The sequence below is a fragment of the Podarcis vaucheri genome (assembly GCF_965113315.1).
Source record: "Podarcis vaucheri genome assembly, chromosome: 1".
In the NCBI taxonomy this organism is placed as follows: domain Eukaryota; kingdom Metazoa; phylum Chordata; class Lepidosauria; order Squamata; family Lacertidae; genus Podarcis; species Podarcis vaucheri.
Genome location: NC_138759.1, coordinates 84,642,755 through 84,659,593, shown reverse-complemented (window position 1 = coordinate 84,659,593; position 16,839 = coordinate 84,642,755). Strand labels below are relative to the sequence as shown.

Genomic DNA, 16,839 nt, shown 5'->3' with positions numbered 1-16,839 from the left:
AAAAGAGAAGCCATTAGTAGCATGGCTCTTTTTGATTTTGTTTGTTTTTTAAATATAAAACACCTTTATTATACAAAAAAAATTCCTGCGCTGGTGACAGTGCTGAGGCTTTACCCCCACCTGCCCCCCATCCTGTCTTCATGTGGGGTGGGGGGATGTGGGAGAGCCATGGTGCCCAAGGATCACAAGCACACGGCGACCCAAAACAAAAGAAATAGACTCCATAGAGTAGACATGGGGGGCAACACCACGGCAGTGTCAGGGAACGGGAGGGGTGAAAGGGGTTGTGAACTACCATGGCTCCATGTGGAGAGGGGCTGCTCTCCCCCCCACCCGCCCGCCCCCTACCTCTAGGATCCCTTTGTTTCCTGTTTGAGAGGGGTTTCCTCTCCCCAACACTGGTAGGCTGTCAAACGCAATTTTTATTTCTCCCAAGAAAGGAGAAGAGCATAAAAAGCTGCCTTTTCCTGACTCAGACCCTCTTGGCCCTTCTAGCTCAACCTGGTCAACGTTGATTGGCAGCAGTTATCCAGGGCCTGTTCTAGCCGTTCTGTGAGGTTCTTTTAAAATAAAATAAAAAACTGGAGATGCCAGAGATTGAACCTAGAACCTCCTTCATGCAACACTTGCCGCTAAGCCATGGCATCTCCTCAAGAGCTTGCCCTGTGCCCACAGCCCTTTCTGTCCTGTTCCAGGAAGGACTGCTTCTGTCTTATGCAACGGACTGCAAAAGTGCAAAACCTGCGTGCGGTTCCGGGTGCCACCGCTTGCTCCGCCCGAAAGGCGCTATCAGCAGGTGGGGAGGGCAGCATATAGATCATGTGGAATCCAATCCAACACCCCCAGCACTGTCCCCTGAACCCTCTGAGCCTCCCCTTCTGCTGTAAGGGCAGGGGTGGGGTCCTCCACTCTGCGAATCCAGCATTCTTAGAAAGTACAAGATGTTTGGGAGAAGGGTCCTGGTATCTCCACTCCCACGGGTGATGCTATGCAGGAGGGGTGGGGGGTGGGGCGGGTTGGTTGTGCCGGGATGCCAGCTGTGGGTGTGGGGTTGGGAAAGGGCAAGGCATGCTACGCAGGAGGGTGTGCGCCCAGAGTCCCCCTCAGTCCCAGCCGTTGTCCTTCACCATATGTGACATCTCAATAATGTACTTCCCTTCTTTGTACTTCTGGCTGGTCTCGAAGGCTTGTTCCTGGCAAATGAGGAGATTGGGAGAATTAACCCCATTTGCTTCAGACATCTGCCTAAAAACACACACACACAAACTCCATAGAATCTGCAGCACCCAAAACACAAAAGGGGTGTGTGAACAAAAAACCACCCACAATTACAACAGGGGAAGTAGGAATCAAGAGTTTCCACTAGTGTGGCCTGACAGCTAGAGGCTGACATTTCTAAGTGCCATGGTTTCTCAGAGCCAGTGTGGTGTAATGGTTTGACAGGACCTGGGAGAGCAGGGTTCAAATCCCCACTAAGCCATGTCACCATCGCTTAACCTAATCTACCTCACAGGGTGGTTGTGAGGATGGCATGGAAAGGAGAACCATGCACACCACCTTAAGATCCTTGGAAGATAAAGGTGGTATATAAATGTAATAAGCAAATAAATCAATTAATTAAAATGGCTTTGACAAGGACCTTGTTGCCCACATGTAGGGCAGGGGGTCAGCCTGACCCTTCTCCCAAACTGGGCAGAGTCAGAGACAGGTTTTCCATGGCTGCCTCATTTTGACTCTTTCCAACAAGGTTGCTTGCTGTTTTGAAAGGGGATTTATTGTCTAGACCTGTAAGCTACCAGTATTCAGTACTCACATATTTCCAGCCCAGTGTTGTCTTGCAGCTTTCGCAGAAAATGTCAGCGACTGAATGGAGGCCGGTGAGCAAGAGGCGTTGTTCGGCCGGACCACAGCCCACATTAACCCTGCAGTCAAAGAAATTAGAAGGCACTATCTCTTTTTATCCTTCTCAGAGTTCCACCCTGCTCTGTTCTACCTCACAGGGAGTTTACCACAAACGCTATGCAAAGAGGGTGTGAGGAATTATGTTTGTCCTAACACTTGTGCATTTGCTCACACACACACACACAGAGAGAGAGAGAGAGAGAGAGAGAGAAGAAAATAGGAGGAGAAGAAGAAGAAAGGATTTCAAGCCCCACCACTACTTTTTTCATGTGATTGGTTCATGGAAAGTTCTCAGCAACTGAAACATGACTTACACAATTGGTTATGAGAAACCACATCTCAGCAGTTCCTGTTTCCAGATAAAAACCTATTAAGCACCTATTTTCTTAGGATGCAGAAGTGTCACATCTCCTAAGCTTTAAAAATAAATATTTTTAACAACAGTCATACCCCAACATTCAGGCGTTTGACTGAAACCTAAGCCGTTTAAGAAGGATTTCGGCTGAGTGTTTTCAGCTTGATAATATGTTTAATGCTGTTCCCATACATGTAGTTCTTTTATACTAGTGTATAAATTTGCTGTTTTTATATGGCAGTTTAAAATATAATCACATTTGATGTGGTTTTAATAAGTTTACATTGTGAGCCACTTTTTAATCCACCTGGTGAGAAGAGCAGGATATAAGCTTTTTAAATAAAACAAATAAATCACTTCCTCGTGCCTTTACCATTTGTCTCGAAAAAGAAAAGAAAAGCCAGCCTATTTATCATCTAGGAACCAAGATGGGGCACTGAAAACAACAGAAGAGTTCTGAATTCAATCCCACAGCGGCCTCCTGTGGCCATGTGGAGAAATGCCCAGTGTGACTGGGACACATTCACACTGTAGTGGAAGAACCGTTCCAATTCCACACTGGTCCCTGGGAAGAGAAAGCTCTGACAGATGTGTTTGATCTTTACTCAAGGCACGATATCTCTGCCTCGTCACAGGCTTGATGGTACATGCTTAGCTGTAACACAGAGGCTACCGCAGCCAGCTGAACAATTGTCTTAGGAGTTTGTCTTAAAAGCTTGCTGTTCTGTCAGCTGAAACGTGGAGTGTTCGGCCTACGACAACTTGAGAGCCATAGGAAGTGCCAAAGGTTTAATGTTTAAAAATATGCTCTCCAATCCAGCAGCAGGGGAAAAGAAATGAAACAACAGGCTCCCCTGCTAAACTAGGTGCCTAGAAACAATGAGGAACCTGGAATAACTCAGGAAGTGTCACTTTCATTTGCCCTGGAAAGTACAAATATCATCTCCTAAATATAAGGTTCTTCAGCTTGTCATAAGAATCTCTTACTATATAGAGAATCCTCATGTCCTGCTTGCAGGCTTCCCAAAGGCATTTGGTTGGCCGCTGTGAGAACAGGATGCTGGACTCGATGGGCCACTGGCCTGATCCTGCAGGGCTCTTCTTATGTCTTTAGGTCATGTTCTTATCCTAGTCAATGCTAGATCAACCTGGTGGAAGCAGGAGGCAGCCAGACTTGAGTTACTGGAGCCAAGGACCATCAAAAGACTAGGGCTTTCCCCTCATGATTTCAAACCAATCTACATTGAAAGAAAAGTTAAATTCTTCTAAGATGTGGAATTAGGGGGCTCTGGGGCAGAGGGAAAGAAATTCAGATCTTACCCTTACACAAAGATTTGGTCTCCCATCAATTACTTCAGACTAACTCTCCAGTGAGGTGTAAGGCACCATAACCGCGTTCCTTGTCTCTTTTTTGAGCTGACATCCAAAAGGGCGATAAACCCAGTTTCACAGCTGGAATAAAAGCTATTCTATAACATTTGTTTAGATGAACTGTTCCATTCACGTTTGCCCAAGTAAGGGCAAAACCAGAATGCTACCGGAAAACAGAGCCACCGAATCATCACTCGCTTATGAAATGCGCCAGCTGTCAGACGATGGTCAATTCACCAATATGAAACTATCAATAGGAACTTTCCACAAACTGTAAAAGACATCCTATTTGCCATTCCCCGCAGAACTGGCCCAGCAGGTTCTTGCTTTTGCAAATCCCACAGGTTCCTACCACTGAGAAAAGAGCATCTACTTCTCAGGCAGAAAAAATTTGCCACTCCAAAACAACAGTTTGCTTGGCTAGGTTCAACAAGTATGATAGATGAATGCTAGATCTGTATGACTCAGTCGGTCTGCCCTGGAACTAGGCCTTCTCCCTGCCAAAGGCCAATTAGAAATGAAGAGAAGGAAAACCTATGTGCTTTTCTTCACTGTCAAAACCATGGCACACAGGGAGGCACCTAGAGAGAGCCTTCTGCACTATGAGCTATATTTTGCATATATTAGTGAAGTCTGATGGATGACCAGCAATCCTCTGGCACATCTCTATGTAGTGAGGCAGGAGATTACTCATACATTGGCTTTGCAGATGCATTCAGCAAGAGTCGTCAAAAGAGCAGAGGAACGAAGGGTTCATCTTGAAGGAAACAACATAAATAAGAAACACTTTGTAGAGATTCTGATTGATGGTTAGATCAGAGGGAAGAGAGTTCTCATTGCCAGCAATTCAGAATCAAGGGTAGATCATGCCTGAAGGTCAAGAGTGCCACATCCTGTGGATGGTTGAGCCAGCACCCGAGAGAGAGAGAGAGAGAGAGCCGCAAGGACACAAAGCAAGATGTGAGGAGTTCCAGTGCAAGGTCTGGTGGTGCTACCGTTAAGTTCAGCAGGATGGTGTATGGAGGAATCCAGCGCTGAATTAAGGATTGACCGTGAGACTTTGGGAACAAAGACTACAATAAGACAGAAATTACGCACTATTTAATTTCTATTAGATGTGCTTCATTTCTAAAAAGAGAATGGCTCAGGTGTAATGCTAGCTAGAAGTCATCCTTGCTGGCTGATGCCCTTATCGCAAGCCCCAGGTAATGGAGGCTGAGGGGCACATATTCAGAGGTAATGTTGCTTTGTTCCTCTTGAGTTCCAGAGCTCAGTATGTCAAGCTCAGATTATCAGAATGTCTACATAGTATGGAATGCTGAGTGAGATATGATGGATCAATGCCATCATATATAAGACTTCCCCCTGGAAATACTTAAATGTAACCCTAACCCACCCCACCCTGGCAGCATCACTCTAGATTTCCCTCCTTCTAATGGAACGGATGAGATGTAGCAGTGCTCTACATTCTTCCGGTGTGAAACGAAACCACCTCTCTCCCTCTGCCTCTGCTCTGCTTCTTCCAATCTCCCCCGCATCCCCACCCACACCAAATAAAACCAATTGCAGTAGGAGACTCACACAGAATTGAAAAGATAGGCGCGACCATGACTTCCCTGGAAAGACTGTGGAAATAAAGTATAGGAGTTACGACCCTCTCCCTTGAAAGGCTCTTTGACCCACTCCCCCCACAAACCCAAATGCTTTGCTTCAAGGCAAAAATCCCCAGATACGAGAAAGATCAGGTCTGTTCCTGGACAGACTGATAGGTATTGCTAGCAAGGTATCCCACCAGTAGGGTGCCATCTTTTAGAAAGTGTCCTAGTCGGGCCCTGGGGTGGCACTGCTTTGGGGGGGTCACACAATGCCAGAGATCCAGGAAGACCACAGATAAATAACAGCAGTGTAGCTAAACTTGCTGCCATGTCCCAGAGATGCACATACCTTGGAGATGAGCTCATCGTGCTTGGCCAGATGTGCCCGGCAGTGAACACAGCTGTACGTTCGATGGCACCGGGGCAGGTAACTGCGAAAGGTCTTGGTAGGGAGGCAGGCGGCGGGTGGCGCTGGCTCACAGCTGGGCATGACAGGCTGGAGAGCAATGCCCTGTCGAGGGGGGGGAGCCGGCGCTGTGCAGCCCCCGCACAGGCGGTCGCAAGTGAAACAGCGAAGCAGGTTGGCTAGAGCCGTGTTTCAGAAAAGTGAAGTTTGGGGGGGCTGCACTGCCAGGGCCCCCCCAGATGAGAACCAGACCGAAAGCGGAGTCACCTGCGGAGAGACAAGGGCAAGCAATTATCAGCCCTGGGAGAAGCCTACTGTGTGTGTCAGACCCAGGAGGAGGTGATCTGGGCCTCTTCTGGAGGTGGAAGTTATGGCATGTCCTGCACTACACAGCATGGAATGTGTATTTGAGCAGATAGAAAGCTCAGTGGATTCATCCGTCTGGAATAATTACCACTGGGCCCTTGCTCCACATTCAGACAGTTCGGTAATTAAAATCCTCCACCCACCTCTATAAAAAGGCAATGAAAACGAGGTGTGGGGGGGAGGAAACCAGCCTGGTTTTTACCAAGTTCAGGAGGGAACTTGGAGAGAGAGAGGACCTTAGTAATTTGTGCTAAGCGGTTTGGGGTCTGCACGATTCAAATCCCTGGTTCAGCCTATTGTTCTCATTGTTTACACAAACAGGCCCACAACTCAGGTGCCTTGAACAACATGTTCAGCTTATCCTCACAACTTTCGTAACCTGGTCAGCTAATTGTAGGTTAAGGCCAGGGTTTCATTATGCTTTTGCTTTAAGCATAATTGTATCCATGCAGCTCAAGCCTACGTATGTTTACTCAGAAATAAATCCCACTGAGTATGGTATGATTTGCTCCCAGTTAAGCCTGCACAGAATCAGAGTCTTGGGTTTCGCAACACCCATGATCTGTAAGGCCCATCTGATTAAGAAACAGCTTTTCTGCTTTTGCTCTTATTCATATGAACACACAACGCTGCCTTATAGCGAGTCAGGCCACTGACCCTTCCAGCTCAATGTTGCCTATGCTAACTGGGGACAGGGCTTCAGGAAGGGGGCCGTCTTAGACCTACGCAGAGATTTTACCTGGCGCCTTCTGCATGCAAAGCAGCTGTCCTCCCTCTGAGCTACAGCCTTCCAATTGTAGATCTTGCTATTACACAGCATGTCACATAACCAATGACTCTGGCAACGTTGGAAAACATTCTGAAATATGCAGAGTCCCCTAAGGCCTCTGAGCAACCTTTGAGAAAAGAGGTCAGCAACGTTGCATTGCCTAAACCCAACCCTCTGGTGATGTACCCCGCTGCCCCCTTGCACTAAACGACCCTTGCCACGAGCAGCAGCCTCGGATAATATTCCCTTTTCCGACCCACCCTTGTCACGGGCCTTTTATGGTGGCTGCAAGAGGGCCCTCTACCGGGGCCTCGACGTCATTTCCATGCGTGTTCATTCAAAGCCTCCTCCCGTCCGCCCCCGTTCTGACAGCGACTCTCGAGCGCGCGGGCGCTCCCCCTGTCGGCAGCAAAGCGGCATTACAACCCGCCGCAAAAAGCTGACTTTCGGAAGCCCCAGCAGCATTCATCCACCGTGCGGGCACGGGCCATTAGCGCTTCCCAATCCGTCCTGCAGCAGCAGCAGCAACGCCGCGCGCAACTCCAGTACCCCCCAAAAAGCAGCCCGGGTCCAGAGCAATGCCGCGCGAGAAGCGTCCCAGCAGAAAGCCCTGCGCGCTGCTTTCTTACCTTGCTTTTCGCACTTCACCCGTCCACTTCGTCTCTCCTAGAAGGGCGGGGGGAAGGAGGGAGAAATCAGGGGTAAGAAAAAGAAGTGAAGTGGGAGGAGCCCAGGTGTCAGGGGCGTGCGGGGGGGGGGGGACTCGAGGCGTTAATCCCCGCAGAGTCTGACTCACGTGGCTGCCTGCGCGGAAGGAAAATAAAGGCGGATTTGGCGTCGCGAAGTTCCCAGAGGGACTTGACCGGAGGGGGGAGGAGCGGGGAGCGGGGATCGGGCTCTCTCGGCGCGGCCCGGAGGTGGAGGCGAAACGTGCAACTCCCCAAGAGCCCCGCGAGCGAGGGAGGCAAAGTTTCAGCTGCAGCGGCTGCGCCTCCGCCTCCGCCGCCTTTGCCCTCCGCGCTGCTCACCTTGAAGCCTGCGCCCGGGCGCGTGTGCGCGGCGGCGGGGAGCTGCCTGTCCGTGTCTGCTCCTGCTCCTGCTGCCGAGCGGCGAGGGGTCGCGTCCAGGCGAGCGCAGCTTCAGGGCCGCCGAAGGGCTGCTTTTGTGCTTCGTCGGTAGACGAATGTGGCTGTGTGTTGTGGAACCGCATCATAACATTGTGAGTCATCCATCCCTCCCTCCCTCCTCCTCGACTCTCTTCCTTCCCCCCCCTCCTCCCCGCTCTCAGCCTGCTGCTACGTCAGAGAGGGGCCGGAGACACGGATCAGAGAGGGAGGGGATAAGCAGGGGCCACCGGCACCACCGCAGCAGGGATGCAAGGCGCAATGGGCACGCTGGGGTGGAGAGATCGGCGGAACGGGCAGCTGGCGACCAGGGAGCCGGGCAAGCGGGGGCGCTGCTGGGGTGGCTCCGGCGACAAGGATGGCGGTGGGGAGGGAGAAGGACGCGCAGGTGATAAATCCCACGTTGCGCGCCCGTGGCAAACTCTGACGCAGGGAGAGAGGCGAGAGACGCAGCTCAGGGTCACGGGCTGCAAATCTGCAATATCATTCTCCGGTGCACTTCTCCACCATCACCCCAGCCCCCAAAACATCTAGCCACTCACTTTAGGGCTTCCAGGATCTGGCGACACCCCGAAACGCAAAGGCCCAGATCTCTCAACGCTCTTCAACCTTGACAGGCTCTGTCATTGCTTGGACTTTCTCTTCGCTACCCCGCACCCCAGTTGGCATCCCCTAACGAATAGGTCGACAACCTCATCATTCCCTCCCCCTCCCCGCAACGTGGTTGCCAGACGAATTTGGCCTTGGGATCAATGTGGGGCCATTAACTCCAAGAGGAGTTTGGGCGTCCATTTCTGTCGACGAGGAGTAGCATCCATTTAGTCTGTTACTAAGCAGCAGCAGGAAGACCAAACACGTCCTGCTGGTGCTATAGAGACTAAGAAACACTAGCCTTCTTCCGTGGAAGCATACACCAGGCAGGCTGAAGGTACAAGTTGGAGGCACACCTATCTGATATGATAGATCAGCTTCTGTCGGCTTAAAAATGTGCAAGCTTTTGAATTCTTGAATTCTTCAGCAAGCAGATGCTGTCTCCGAGTACAGGTTTTGAAAACATCAATGTTTGTTTTAAGGACTTCCACAGTCACCCAGTTCATCTCCCTTAGGAAAGTTGCATGCTAAACTATTTTGTGTATTTATGTTTGCCTTGAGGAGCTGCAATTGCTTCCGGTGCTAAAAGCCCCGATTGATGGATCAAAACCTAAGTTGCCGCAAGCTGAATGAAAGTCATGCAAGTAGGGCCCTAATAAAACAAACTTAACAGGCTGTTCTTGCTGTTCTAGAATTACAGCACTCCCTGATCCTTTGTACTTCAGTTTCCACCAAAGTACTATGTCATTTTTGTAAGTTGCAGACATCTCATTCTTTCCTTCTCATTTTGACACTCAAATAGTAGTATAAAAACTGTTTGGTCTTCTGTGGTTAATAGGCCACCTTTAACAAACCACAAAACAGGGGAGAAAAGTCTTTTTTTGATTAACAGTGATGTTTGCAGTTAAATCAGATTCAGTGGTCTGATGCTCAGAACATCATTCTTGGTTTTGCTACTGACTTCAACAGACTTGATCCAATCATGTTTGGTCCAGAAGCACCTGGAAGCTGTATCTTGTTATGTCCTTCAAATAAAAAGGATCCAAGATCTCTGTCATGGTAATAGCGTTCTGAAGATGACTCTGTTCTTGCTGAAGATGAATATGGGCTGTACCAAAGGAATTGATTATATTGACTTATACGTCGTTTCCTTTCTCATTTTCGCTTACCGTAATCTTTTTTCTCCCTACCTTCTGCTGCCTCTTTGATCTCCTTCAAACTTAGCCTACATCCAGACACCTAGGGTCCCTTTTATTTATAATACTATTTATAGGCCCTTTGCCACTTTTTTTGGCACAGCCCATTCAAGGTGGTTCACAATGTCATAAAAACACAATACATACAGCAATCCAAAAACCCAGCAACAGCAGCAGTGTTAGCAAATACTTGAAAAGGTAGACCAGTTGAAACAAAACAGCAATGTAAATTTCCTGCAAATGTGAAGAACTATTTTAAAATGGGTAGTTCCCCCCTGCCTCTGCCCCCCCCCACTAACAATGAAGGCTTTATTTAGGAGAGGGCAATTCTGAAATAAATGGGCTTTTTAAACCCACTGAAAGGTTTGCAGGTTGGCAGCTGAAGAGCTGCAATAGGAGAAAGTTCCACAGTCTGGGGACCACTTCCGAAAAGGCCCCCACCTACACTTGCTGTTGTTTCTGCTTCAGTTAGTAACTAGGTGGAGTGAGAAGAGTACCTTCCATAGCTGCAACTGAAGAATGGAGCGACATGACACCCCCCCCCCAAAAAAAAAGCTATGTAACATAGTTGTGGTTTGATAATAAAATATTATGAACATTTCCCCTAACTGACATTTTAAAGGATGCAAATGGAAAAAGCATAAAATATCCTGTTGGGTGGACCTGTTCAGGGCAGCAAGGCAAACTAAGGCAGTAATCCAATAGCCACTTGCCTTGAGTAGGCTCCATTGAAATCAATGGGACTTCTGTATAAACATGTATAGGATTCCTCTTTGCAACTTCATTGCCTCTAAGCTGCTGCTCAACCCAGTAAAGCACATTTAGCTACTGAACAATGCTGGAGGGAAGGAGAACTTTGTAATGGTATGACTGGAGATTTACAGGGGTGGGCAGTTACACAACTGACTCAGTGCAGAGTAGCAAGCAGCAGGTACAATCTGTCTGAGTAGTAAGAACCTGGAAGTTCATCAGCTGAACCCTTAAAACAAAACAGACTATTTTGGGAAGACTTAGTACTGGCTCTGATGCCCAACATTGTGTATTTTTCTAAGTAAACAAATAGTAAAAGAGAATCCGGGGGAAACCTAAATTTCATGAGACCTTTTGTGGCATAAGCTTTTATAGTCTCTGGCCCAATGAAGTTTATTCCACAATAAATCTTTAGTGTGCTGCCTTGTTTTTCTTTGGGTGGATATTTGGCATAGCAGGAGTCTTTCCTGAATTTGTAAGCAAATAATCAAAGACCATGATATGTCTTTTTCTGTCAGAAGATGAGAAGCAGAAATTATTCGTGGCTGCATGGGTTTAATCTCTCTCTCTCTCTCTCTCTCTCTCTCTCTTCAGAACCACGGAGAGTGAAATTTTCCAGATGCGTGTTTTTGATCTGAGGTGGTGAGAAGGAAATAACCCTACACTACAGGGTAGAAAACGTGCTTCCGCGGCTGTTTGTTTGTATTTAGCAGCTGAACAACAAAGGGTTAAAAATGGAGGTCAGAAACTACATTTCCCAGCGGGCCACGCGAACACCAACCGCTTCCCCGTCAGGTAATTGAAGGAGGCGGAGGCGGCTCTGGGGCATGCGTACACCACACAATCGCTGCGGCCGTCACTTCCAGGACAACCGACACTTCCGTTGCCTGGCCCGATCCGGGACTCGTGTGGTTGGATCCCTGTGGATTCAGTAGGTGGGTGACTTTCCTCAGCTCCTCAAGGCCTCGGGTCGGTTTCCATGGAGACGTGCAGCCTTCGCGAAGGCAGGAGCGCAACTGCCTCTTCGGGAAGAGTCTTGCCGGTCGCCTCGCCTTAGGCCCCTTCCCCTCTGGGCTGCCGGGCAGGCACTGAAACGCGGCGATAGCTGCGCGGTTGTCAACACTCGAAACAGGGAGGGGGTTGAAACCCCAATGGGGAAGCAGTGTGTCGCCCTGTGTCAACGACATATGGATAGATCCTAATCTTTGGCTGCTGGTTAAATCTAGAACGGTTTCGCTTTTACGGAAACGAAACTGTTCCAGATGGATCAAAATGACAGATCAGCAACTTTCAACCGGAGGATCGATCTTCTCCCCCCTCCGTACAATGCCAATTCAGTAGTTAAGCATGTGGGGGAAAGGTTGCCGCTAGAAGTCTTGCTGAGACTCTGCTGTGGTGTGGGAGCACTGGCCTGCTCCCTTCCACCCTCTCTTCAGAAGGATCCTCCAGTGAAACTGGTTGCTGATTAGGGACCTAAGTAAAACGGAGCCTTAGCTGTCTTCACATGGAGCCACCAGGCATATCTTCATAGGCAGCCCATGCAGCCACCTATAGAGGCACATCATCCAGCTTACAATGTGTACCACAAGCAAAGGAAGAGGGATGGATGAAATTTGTGCTGTACTGTGTTTGGACAATCATATCTCAGTTCAAACTGAGATGTGCAGAAGCCTCAAGCATTTTCAGGCAGCTCATTTGGCAAAACAGCTCATAAAGCTATGGTTAATCGTTGCTGCCAATGGCTTCTAAAGCCAGAATATAAAGCTATGGTTTAAAGTTGGCTTCCAGATCCTGGATCATTTGGAAGCAATTCACTGTTGTTCCTGGTCTGTATGTGAAGGGAAGCTGTGGCTAACTGCAGCTTCTTGGCTTGTTTGTTCATTCACACAAAGCATGGTGCACAGGGGATGTGTGCAGGTGTCTGAAAGTTGTGCATATCTTGGCTGATTAAGCTGAGATTTGAGTGTGATCTTTACAATTCTGTGATCTTTACAGTTCAATGTATAGTTTAACAAGCCCATCCAGATCGTTTAGGCCAGTGATAATAAGCAGTCCCCCAGCAACGGCAAACCCTCAGACTCCCTGGACCACCTGGGGAAACTTCCTGCCTAACCAGAAACATTTAGGTTAGAGAATAAACAGGAAAGCAAGGTGTCCACCCTGTGAAAAATGCATATATAATAGGGGGCATTTTTGTCCAACTTAACATGTTATGTAAGATGGGACACCAGGAGAGGAAAGATACCTCAGTACTTTTGCAAGCTTTCTAACAAGAGTAGATGTTTCATTTTTAAAACATGAGTTGGTTTAATTAATTTTTGTGTGTGTGTATTTTGTATCCATAGCAGTTGCAAAGGAAACAAGATGGCAGAGGAAGCTGGAGATGAAAAGAAACTAGTGGCCAAGTTTGAGTTGGAGAGGGAGACTGAGCTCCGCTTTGAGGTTGAAGCTTCACAAATGGTCCAACTAGAGCTTCTGACAGGCATGGCTGAGGTCTTTGGAACGGAACTCACACGCAACAAGAAATTCACCTTTGATGCTGGTGCCAAAGTGGCTGTCTTCACCTGGCATGGCTGTTCAGTACAGCTAACCGGTCGGACTGAAGTGGCCTACGTCTCCAAGGACACTCCCATGCTGCTGTACCTCAACACCCATACAGCCCTGGAACAGATGCGGTGGCAGGCTGAGCGTGAGGATGAACGGGGACCTCGTGTCATGGTGGTGGGCCCCACGGATGTAGGAAAGTCAACAGTCTGCCGTCTGCTGCTGAATTATGCTGTGCGCCTAGGGCGCCGGCCCACTTTTGTGGAGCTGGATGTAGGGCAGGGCTCAATCTCTATCCCAGGCACCATGGGGGCACTCTATATTGAGCGACCTGCAGATGTTGAAGAAGGCTTCTCGGTTCAGGCCCCTCTGGTCTATCACTTTGGGTCCACCACACCTGGCACTAACATCAAACTCTATAACAAGGTAAGCAGCATATTTGAAATAGTATGCGATATGGTGATCCTTTGCATGCATCCTAGCCTCATGGAACTGGGCTGGGCTAGGGTTTCTATATCCTTATCAAACTGAGAATAGGGATGATAGTTAGAAATTGAATTTCCATTTTCACCTTTGACTATGTTATGCTGGAGGACAAACAAGAGATGGCTAGTCAATAAATTATTATCATGAACCCTGTTAATCTGCTTCAGCATGCTGTTATATTCCAATTGTCATTAATTTGGAGACCAATGTAGATGTAGGGCTGCCTAAGCCATTTTATTTGAACAGGCATAGGCACCTGCAACTCTTCATAGGACTAGGCTGTTAATGGTCGATAACTCTTCAGATCCTTATCTTTTATACAAGGCAATAAACTAAAATATGCTGGTTTTACTTATCTAAGGAGTAAATTGTATAAGACAAGTTTAGGGAGAGTCTTGTTAATATATTTGACTTGGATAACAGACCTGTCTCTGATTAAGGCAAATCCTTAAAAACCACACCAATGAAACTCCAGATCGTTATCCTTTACACAAAGACATTAACACAAGACATGCTGGTTTTACTGGTTTAAGAAGTAAATTGTGTAAGGCAGGACAGTTTAGGAAGGATCTTGTTAATATGTTTGACTTGATGTGTCTCTGATGAAGGCAAATATTTAAAAACCACTCTGATGATTTCATTATTGAAGAAAACATTAATGAAGACAACATCTGCGCTGAATAAACATATGATGCTGCTAGTTTGATCTGGAAACTTTTCTTTAAAACAGCAGGCTTTAGTCTTTTGCAAACACAGTGAATTGGTCATGGAGCTTATTTCAGCTTAATTCCCATCAAAATCCAATATCTGGAGGGCAGCAGGTTGGGGAAGGTATGCTATGCCTCTTAAGTTTCCAACTTATTTCTCTGGCATCTACAGTTAAAAGGCTCTCAGGTCACAGGCTTGGGAAAGTTATTGAGGCCGTGCAGAACTGCTGCTAGTCAGAGTAGACAATTATGGGCTAATTGTATAAATGGTCTGGCTCAGAATAAGCAGCTTCATATGTTTATAGAAAAGTAATACAGATTCACTTTTGAAAAGCAGGGTGGGGTGTGACTAAGCTAAAACTTCAGTATTAGTAAACAATCTGGAGATTTCCAAGGACGGAAGCTTCTAAAAGAGGCCAGCTATCTTCATTTCACAAGACTTTCACCCATGAGATTTGTGTGGTTTCCTGTTGGTTAATGCTGCTGCTTCATCTTTTTCTGCAGATTACATCCCGCTTGGCCGATGTATTTAACCAGCGCTGTGAGGTGAACCGCCGGGCTTCGGTCAGTGGCTGTGTCATCAATACCTGTGGCTGGGTGAAGGGATCTGGGTACCAGGCACTTGTACATGCTGCCTCTGCCTTTGAAGTTGATGTTGTAGTAGTTCTGGACCAGGAGCGCCTCTACAATGAACTGAAGCGGGACTTGCCTCATTTTGTTCGGACAGTGCTGCTCCCTAAGTCAGGAGGAGTGGTCGAGCGCTCCAAAGACTTCCGGCGGGAGTTTCGTGATGACCGCATACGCGAATATTTCTATGGTTTCCGAGGAAGCTTCTACCCACATGCCTTTGATGTGAAGTTCTCCGATGTCAAGATATACAAAGTGGGTGCTCCCACTATCCCTGATTCCTGCCTGCCTCTGGGCATGTCGCAGGAAGACAACCAACTCAAACTGGTACCCGTTACACCTGGGCGTGACATGGTACACCATCTGTTAAGTGTTAGTACTGCTGATGGCACTGATGAGAACATCTCTGAAACAAGTGTGGCTGGTTTCATTGTAGTCACCGGAGTTGACCTTGAACGCCAGGTCTTCACCGTGCTTTCACCAGCACCTCGCCCGTTGCCCAAGAACTTTCTGCTCATCATGGACATTCGTTTCATGGATCTTAAGTAGTACCGGCCTTTGCAAGAAAATGATAAGACTGCACCAGGCAACTGCTACCTCCCTCACAAACAAACCCATTACCACCCTGGATGGAACAGCATCTCACACAGACCAGGCAAGAGAGAGAAAGCAGTCACAATAAGGGATGAACATAGTTTGAACAATTTGAAATAGTCCTTTCTGTTTTCTCTTCATTGTTGGAATGAATCCCTGAGTAGAATGGTAGAAGATGAAGCTTAGAAAATTCACGGGTTTGACTTATTGAACCACTATAACGGACAAAAGTGTTGTCTGCTAGCTAGTTAATTGGTCTCCTTTGAGGTGTCATTCATTTAAACTGGTCTTATCTGAAAGTGACAATAGTGTAAAGAGGGCATTTTTAAAAAAAAAAAAACTTTATATATAGATATTTTTAACTTTAATAAATTCCAAAATATTGATAGTTTCATGTTTGTGTTTCTCTCTACATGTAACTAAAACCTTATTTCAGCATTAAAAAACATGTACATATAGATACAGGGTAAGGCAGGACAAAGTGGGACTGTTTGGGTAATAAGCATACAGGGATGAGAAGAAATATTCCATCGGGCAAAAAGACATACATAAAAATGTGCATAAGAAAGCAGTGGCAATTTTGACTTCAAAGAACATGGCTTACAAATACCACTAGCCATTTTCATATAGGAAGCTTGCAATTAGGCACATGACTTAGGCTTATGAATGGAAACATAGTATGAAAATCCATTCTGATACGCTAGATCAGGGTGGTCCAACTTTTCATACCAAGTGGGCTACAAGAGTACTTGTGACATGTGCCCCCCCGCCCCCCCCTCAGCTTCATGCTGCTTTCCCAAAGCTGCCTCTGGCAGCATCTTAGAACCACCCACCTCTGTTTGAAAGCTGGGAAAGCACTAACTAGGCTTTCGGAAGGAGGTGGGAGGACTCTAGGACCCTGCCAGAGCCCTCACACCTCCTTCCCCAAGCCCAGCTTTCCCTGTGTGCAATGGCTGTTGCAGGGGGGGGGGTCAAATGTTGAGGGCCATTTTATCACCCTGTGCTAGAGCTTTGCACCGAAAACTACCAAATTTGGGCTTCAGTTTTAAGCTCCATTGAATTAAATCAGATATCATCATTAGTATATTAATATTTATTAGTTACTTTACTCATGGAAGTGACTTAAACACAATTCTGAGTAGACTTGATTAGGATTGTACTGTTTCCCAGAATGTGAAGCAATACTAGAAAGTCTCAACTAAACCTGACTTAGAATAGAACGGTTCTCCCCATACCTCCAAAATCAGGTTACTGTTTCAGGCTAAAAGTTTGTATTTAAAAAGTGATCCAATGATCTACAAGTGACCCCAATTTAAATAAAACTTGAATACTCAAAAAAGTACAGTGGTAGCTTGGGTTACATATGCTTCAGGTTACGTATGCTTCAGGTTACAGACTCCGCTAACTCAGAAATAGTACCTCGGGTTAAGAACTTTGCTTCAGGATGAGAACAGAA

At 47.1% G+C, this 16,839-nt stretch overlaps 2 protein-coding genes across 7 annotated transcripts; one reads left to right on the top strand and one right to left on the bottom strand.

Annotated features, from left to right (window-relative positions):
- Window positions 1-26: 26 nt before the first annotated feature.
- YPEL4 (yippee like 4) lies at window positions 27-7,915 on the bottom strand. Of its 3 annotated transcripts, none has more exons than XM_082212965.1 (6): window positions 7,793-7,915; window positions 7,394-7,430; window positions 5,573-5,896; window positions 5,210-5,253; window positions 1,814-1,922; window positions 27-1,193 (listed from the first exon to the last, which is right to left on the bottom strand). In XM_082212965.1, the coding sequence occupies exons 3-6, from the start codon at window positions 5,711-5,713 to the stop codon at window positions 1,104-1,106; spliced, it is 384 nt and encodes a 127-aa protein (XP_082069091.1). In that variant the 5' UTR covers window positions 5,714-5,896; window positions 7,394-7,430; window positions 7,793-7,915; the 3' UTR covers window positions 27-1,103. The 3 variants fall into 3 exon arrangements, with proteins under 3 accessions (XP_082069091.1, XP_082069092.1, XP_082069093.1); XM_082212966.1 differs by lacking the exon at window positions 7,793-7,915 and adding an exon at window positions 7,561-7,768; XM_082212967.1 differs by lacking the exons at window positions 7,394-7,430; window positions 7,793-7,915 and adding an exon at window positions 6,735-7,329.
- Window positions 7,851-15,771, top strand: CLP1 (cleavage factor polyribonucleotide kinase subunit 1). Of its 4 annotated transcripts, none has more exons than XM_082211861.1 (4): window positions 7,851-7,983; window positions 11,020-11,096; window positions 12,771-13,395; window positions 14,667-15,771. In XM_082211861.1, exons 3-4 carry the CDS (start codon window positions 12,790-12,792, stop codon window positions 15,336-15,338), a joined length of 1,278 nt encoding a protein of 425 aa, XP_082067987.1. In that variant the 5' UTR covers window positions 7,851-7,983; window positions 11,020-11,096; window positions 12,771-12,789; the 3' UTR covers window positions 15,339-15,771. The 4 variants fall into 4 exon arrangements, with proteins under 4 accessions (XP_082067987.1, XP_082067986.1, XP_082067985.1 ...); XM_082211860.1 differs by having other exon boundaries at window positions 11,020-11,220; XM_082211859.1 differs by lacking the exons at window positions 7,851-7,983; window positions 11,020-11,096 and adding an exon at window positions 11,227-11,360.
- Window positions 15,772-16,839: the final 1,068 nt, after the last annotated feature.